We start from the raw sequence: 6,830 nt of genomic DNA, 5'->3' as shown, positions 1-6,830 counted from the left end.
TATGTCTTAAGTAACGGGGCCAAGACCAGTTTAATAGGGGCCCTGGCTCATGTTGGCCCCTGGATAGAACCTTGCTCCACTAATCTGGAATAAGCTCAAAGAAAACTATGAATGCATTGAAAGTTTAAATTGCTTTAAACTGATTATAAAGTGTATTTGTTATGAGTACCTTTTATTGTACAATCTAAAGACAATTAGTTGGGTTTTCAGTCCAACTTGAATTTATTTTATCAATCATTTTATTATTAATGCTTTTAATATAATAATCTAATTTCAATTAGTATTTTTATTCTCTTCATTCATGTTCATTAAGAATGGAAATTTGCAATGTACTTTTCCTTTTTTTCCCCATGTACAGCACTTTCGTCCTGCAGTGTGGTGTGTATAAATAAACTTGCCTTGACAGTAGCAAACGAGAACACTTTGACATCAACATAAATTACTCTGAAATCAGCTCAATCTAAATGGATACCAAGAGCAAAAAATCGTAAGGAAAAGCACCTCACATGCTGACTGGCCAGTAAACAGTTGCCATATTGTGAGAGGCATTATTTCTACACAGTCCTTCTATTTCTACACATGTGTATCATTACTATTTGATCAGGTGCCAATTTCTTTCACTTTTGATTCATTGATAAATAAAAATGAAATAAAATATTCAATCAAATAAAATCATGAATCTCCTTTTAATATATATTTCAGGATCCTTTCTATTCAATAACATTGCTTCTGGTTAAAAATAAAGTTTACATTTTTTACCAATATATTATATTCAAATTTTGCAAAAAGTAAATACCAACAGCACTTGCAATTACAAGTTTATTGATTAACTACACTAGCACTTTCTTTCCATTTGAGCAGTATATTTGCTGGTGGTAAATATCTGCCCACATAAATGCATATAAGCACATTATTAACATTATAGACTTATACAACTTTTATTGTCATTTTGTCTACACAGAGAGTATACAAAACACATTTTTTTCTAGCTCTAATGACATTTCCATTTCTTAAAGTGCAGCAGTGATTAAATGTAAACAGTGTGGGAGAAGGATGCAGCCTTGAGGGACGCACTGACTGACTGACTGTGTGTGAAGAAGTCTAACAGCCAATTGCAGATGGGTGTATTGAAGCCCAGGTGTTCCAGTTTACCCACCAGATGCTGTGGGATGATGGTACTGAAAGTTGAACTGAAGTTCAGGAACAGCATCCACACGTGGGTGTTCTTCTTCTCCAGGTGTGCTAGACTCTGAAGAGCACTATTGCATCTTCAGGGGAGAGGTTTCGTCAGTAGGCGAACTGGAATGGGTCGAATGCTGGGGAGAGGCATCTACCCCTGGTTCATTCTTTAAATAACTGGACTACTTTTAAATTGCTAACATATATGCAGTCATTTAGCAAGATTGTGTACAGGTTTTATATAATTGGTTAAGTACATCAAAGGGCAACTGGTTATTTTTCATTAAAGAAAAATATAGTTAAGTACATTTGAGTACACTGTTTCATATGATACTGTCATAATTTATTTTTCATACATTGTTAGTTTTGGTCAAAGTGGTCAATATAATTAAACATAAAATGAGGATATTGGTAATTTAAAAACTACTCCAACCTTTTAACCTGCAGATTGAACCCTATTTCCAAGCATGCGTTTATTTCCTGGACAAAGTCGCCACTCACAATATGGCGGTAGCGCTTACGTACTAGTTCAACGAGTCACAGGAGAGAGTCCTGCAGCTGCTCTGCCAAGTAAGAACAGGAGCTCTGATAAAAGAGGACCGTTTAGCTAGCACAGGTAATATTGATATACTCTTTCAAAGCCGGTAAACTGTCTTGAATTGCACCTTCGCTATTTGTGTCAATCGAAGCTGTTTCTAGCTAAAACAATAAATGTAGCAGCTATAAGCCTGGTAGCATTTTTGCTCTGTTAGCTTAAATGACAGCCTGCGGAAATATAAGTTACCTGTTTAGTTTCAGATTCATGTCCCACCAGCGTTTAAACACACGAGTTTCAGTTACTGTTGTCCAAATACTGGTATTTGTATTTAAATGACTAATTATAGCTATAGTGTCAGTTTATCGGTTCTTTCTTATTGGAGTGGCTAACGGAAATCTTTTGCCACATTTTCTACCGAGATTGCTCTTTATTTTAGCACCAGCGTTGATGTTTATGCTTAAAATCAGCCTCCCCACAGCATGATGCTCCCACCACCGTGTGGATGCTTTGCTCAGATTGATTTGTAGTTCTGAGTTTTCTAAACCTTTTTGGAAACAGTTGACCAAAAAGTTTAATTATCTTCTTATTTGTGCCGACTCCAAATGTAACGTGACTTATCATGTGTTTTTATTATTATTTTTTTAACACTGCTGTCTTTCTTTCCCCATTTTTACATTAAGGCTGAGATTTTTTTGGGGTGCAGACAGTCTGCAGATTTTTACTAAATTCATGTTGTGGGTGAATATAAATGCAAACCAAACTGTTTTCAATTTGTTATTTTTCTTGCTTCTATTTGGTTTTGATTTAATTTGAACGTGAAAAGCAGATTTATTTAAATGTACTTTCTCACATGACTTTGGAAGCTCATGCAAAGTCAGCATGTCTGTAGTTGGGGGTGTGGCCTTTGTCCTGCCATATAACAGCTCTGGGTCAAAGATTCATACTAATCTGTATGGTTAAACCTTCTGCTGCTGTCCTCAGGAAAACATGGCTCACCTACCAACACTTTTCAAGTATGTGGACGAAAACCAGGACCTCTATGTGAAGGTAAGATTAGTTCATGTTCATATAAGAGGTAAAAATTTTTTAGGAAAAAAAAAGCCTTTGTGATCCTAAAAATTGGTATAGTGTTGCCTTCAGGCAACAAGTCAATATTTTAGCTCACAACCCATTTCTTTATAAATGTTCAAATGTAAAAATACTTTGAAATACTTGAGCATTAATTTGAGTTTGGAGCACATGAGCCCTTTTTGTGGTTTTAAAACCATTCTATTTTTGACTATATTTGGGTTGAAAACACTGCTTGCAATAAAAGTGATAAATTCCTCTTTTTTTTCTTTCTTTTTTTGAATCTAAAACCCTTTTTTTTTTATTGTGATGTGTGTATATGTGCCGACACTTTGTTTATTGAGTAAATACAGTTTTTGCATTTATTTTGTACAGAAATTTAACTTTTTCATCCATTACATTGCAACAACAATGTGCAATTAAGCCATTTATGTTTGACCAGTAATATGCCAATGAATCTGGTTTACCCATGGGTAATAATTGATATTATAAGATGTTAAATGTGTAAGAAACAGGATTGAGCAGTCAGGGTGCACATATGCAGGTAAAAACATGTCTATTGCTGTGAAACTTGATGCTTCACAGTTTCTTTTTGAAAACATACGACATGTCTGATAACAACAGATTTTTAGATAAAGTGGAGAGTGAATAATGATGATTTAGCAAACAAAATATACCTCTTTCACCAAGATGCAGACTGTCCCATAGTTACAACATTGTTAATTACCAAGACAGACAGACCTGCCTTCTAAAAGCAGTGAATATCATGTTTCCTATGAGTTGTCTAGATGTTCTTTCTGAAGAAAGTAGTGATAGAGCAGACACATTTCTATAAAAACTAGTAGAAATTTGTTTTAACTTATTAAAATAAATCTTTAGTCTAACATAGGAATTGATCATTTAGTAGTTTTCATCTCATAATTTCACAATATAGAAAACCTTGTCCAGTTTTAGTTTAGGAATCAGCAGAATTAATCTCTACTGGTAACAGATGACATGATTCTGATTAGTCTGATTATCAGGGACCCCCAAGCTCTCAAAAACAAAGATTAAATATTTTCTTACTCCTAAAATGAAAAGTCGTGCCATAGCGGCGGGCCTTTGTGATCCTAAAAAAAAAAGATTAAAATTTCTGTATTGTAACTGAAACACTTTCACTTGCTGCCATTCATCAAGCCTTGTTAATGCAAAACCGGTTTTTAAACTTTAGCTGAAGCTTAACTCTCCAGCGGCTGTTTTTCTTTTTTTTTATTATGTAGGACTGAGAAGCCTCTGAGTAGATTTGAGTTTTTTTTTCTTTTTTTATCCCAATCAGCGCCTTGCAGAATGGGTCGGTGTGCAGAGTGTGTCTGCTTGGCCGGAGAAGCGGGGGGAGATCAAGAAGATGATGGAGATGGCAGCCAAAGATATCGAGAAGCTGGGAGGGACAGTGGAGCTGGTGGACATTGGCAAACAAAAGGTGGCTCTGTTAGACATATGTTGTATCAAATTCTAAGCAAAATGTAGGAAAATAAGTATATTTCTTTAGATAGAGTCTTTTTTTCATTAAAAGCATCCAATAACGAGCACAGTTATTATTATTATAATTATTTATTTCAATGTGCAGCTCCCCTCTGGAGAGGAGATCCCTCTCCCTCCTATCATTCTGGGCCATCTGGGCTCAGACCCGGCCAAGAAGACGGTGTGCATTTACGGTCACCTGGATGTTCAGCCTGCCCAGCTGGATGACGGGTGGGACACGGAGCCGTTCACTCTGGTGGAGAAAGATGGTAAGAGCACAGGAGCCTCTTCTCAGTGTTTTGAAACATGATATGAAAAGTCAGAGGAGCTGAAAATGCAACAACTCTAGTGTAAGACTAAACCTAAAAAGGTGAGTTAAATAGTTTCTGTTTTCAGTCTCTCTTAGCATGACGGTGCTTTGCAGACATGTAATATCTTATCTGTCTGATAAAAAGCATCAGTGTCTTATTGATGTGATCAGAATGCAGTATTATCAAAGTTCCAACATAAGTTGTTATCAAAGCATTGGATTTTTAAAAGCTTGATTTTCACCATTTAAGGCCTTAAATGCTCCAAACCGTAATGTCTGTTAAGGTTTAAAGTGGCTGTTTTTATTACAGTTTCTCAAAACTAACTTTACATTTTGGTGATCTTTGTGTTTTTTATCAGCCTTTGTAGAAGCAATCATATCGTAGATGGCTGCACACAATCAAAGTTCATTTTAGTTAACTTTATTTTCTGAGTAGTCTGCAGTTTCTTATCTGGAAATGCTAGGGGTCAGTTTGAAGAGATTTTTAAAATTAAGAGCTGGTGAGGTGTTACAGTATGATCACAGTTCTGTGATATGTGCTAATCTTTCTGTTGTTTTTGGCCTGTCTAAGAGCTATCAAAGAAATTTAAACACCAGACCACAATAGCTTTAATAAACAAATGAGGGATAATCCAATTGAAATGCTTTGATGGTGGTGTCTGAATTCTTTTCCACCCGTCTATCCGAGCAAGCCCGATTCTGCTATCTGCAGCCATTTTGGATTCTTTTAAAACTTTTTAAAAACTTTTTTTTTTATTTTTATAATGAACAATTCAGTTAAGGTCGATGTACATCGTTTTTATTATATTTTTTTATAATATAATAAAAACGGACCTTATTAATTGGCTGTGTTTGGCCCAGTTCAGATATGGGTATTCTGTTATGCTATGACTTTAAAGCCCAGGACCAATCAGCTGGATCTTCTCCTTTAGAATTTTTAAAATCCATGATTCCATCCAATATTGAAATTTGCTTAGGACTGAATGCAAAGAAGCAGCCCTTTTTCTTTACATCTGAATATGATTTGCTAACTTTCATCCTACTTCATTTTTTCACACAGGATCAATTTAAGTGTTTTCTGGATTCCAGAGGTCAGGCAGTGATGGGGCCAGAGTGTGCCTTACCAAAAAAAAAAATGTTATCAGTCACAATTAATCGTAATAGAACAGATGGTTATTTATCTATCACCAATTTGGTTTGTGTAGCTCTTTTTTTTTTCATCCATCGATCCATTTTCCGTCATGCTTATCCCAAGCTGGGTCGCGAGGGGTGCTGGTGCCTATCTCCAGCTGTCTACGGGTGAGAGGTGGGGTAACACAGAGACAAACAGGACAAACAACCATTCACACACACACTTACACCTAAGGAGAATTTAGAGAAGCCCATTAACAGTCATGTTTTTGTACTGTGGGAGGAAGCTGGAATACCCGGAGAGAACCCACACATGCTCAGGGTTAACATGCAAACTCTATGCTGAAAGACCCCTGGCCGGGAACCGAAACCGGAACCCCTCCTTTTTTTTCACATCAACAAATTCAATCTTTTTTTTTTTTTTTGCCTAATGTTTGGTAGGAACCACTTTTTCACCGCTCTCTGCAGGATCCGTAGCTTCATTTGATGTCCGCTGGGACACGTTGGAATCTCAGGGTTTCGTTTTCACTCAAACATGGTGAAGTTTAACCATTGACATACAACTAATGCTGAAGCTTTCATTCTTTTGTGTGTTATTTGGTAACAATCAGGTGACTGAAAACATTCTTTCACTTCCTTTTCTTATTCCTACATGCTCAGCTGTCTTTATCCTTCTCTGTGACAATCATCTTCTTGTCTCATCACAAATGACTCAGTTTTAAGCTATAAAAAGGATATTTAAGCCGGAGTACTGGCTGTGTTGCCCCCTGATTTCTACACTATGGTTCAGTCAAGAGCATAAAATGTGCAATGGACCTTATATTTAGTGATGTAAAACTTCACATTTCAGGAGCAATGACAAAAGTAAAGGCTATACTGAGGTTTCTGTTTGTAGGTAAACTGTATGGAAGAGGATCCACTGATGACAAGGGGCCGGTGCTGGCCTGGTTTAACTGCATTGAGGCGTACCAAAAGATCAAGCAGGTACAGTTTTTCCTTTAACAGGTTTGTTTAGGTAGAGACAAGAATCATTATTTGATGTCGTAATCTAACAAAATGTATGTTTTTTTTGTTTTTTTTTTAACCATTGCTTAAAGTGCTGAC

The 6,830-nt window shown here is 36.3% G+C and overlaps 1 protein-coding gene across 1 annotated transcript in view; it reads left to right on the top strand.

Annotated features, from left to right (window-relative positions):
• Positions 1-1,668: 1,668 nt before the first annotated feature.
• The window catches only part of LOC107103164 (cytosolic non-specific dipeptidase-like), a 10,887-nt gene continuing 5,725 nt past the window's right edge, over positions 1,669-6,830 (top strand). Inside the window, exons 1-5 of the mRNA XM_015402714.1 lie at positions 1,669-1,795; positions 2,699-2,764; positions 4,101-4,244; positions 4,392-4,554; positions 6,622-6,710. Of these exons, the coding sequence (XP_015258200.1) occupies positions 2,705-2,764; positions 4,101-4,244; positions 4,392-4,554; positions 6,622-6,710 (456 nt within the window). The 5' untranslated portion in view covers positions 1,669-1,795; positions 2,699-2,704. The remainder of the gene's footprint in view (positions 1,796-2,698; positions 2,765-4,100; positions 4,245-4,391; positions 4,555-6,621; positions 6,711-6,830) is intronic.

The sequence above is a fragment of the Cyprinodon variegatus genome, unplaced genomic scaffold (assembly GCF_000732505.1).
Source record: "Cyprinodon variegatus isolate N-32 unplaced genomic scaffold, C_variegatus-1.0 Scaffold1386, whole genome shotgun sequence".
Taxonomy (NCBI): domain Eukaryota; kingdom Metazoa; phylum Chordata; class Actinopteri; order Cyprinodontiformes; family Cyprinodontidae; genus Cyprinodon; species Cyprinodon variegatus.
This window is presented reverse-complemented; position numbering and strand designations above follow the sequence as displayed.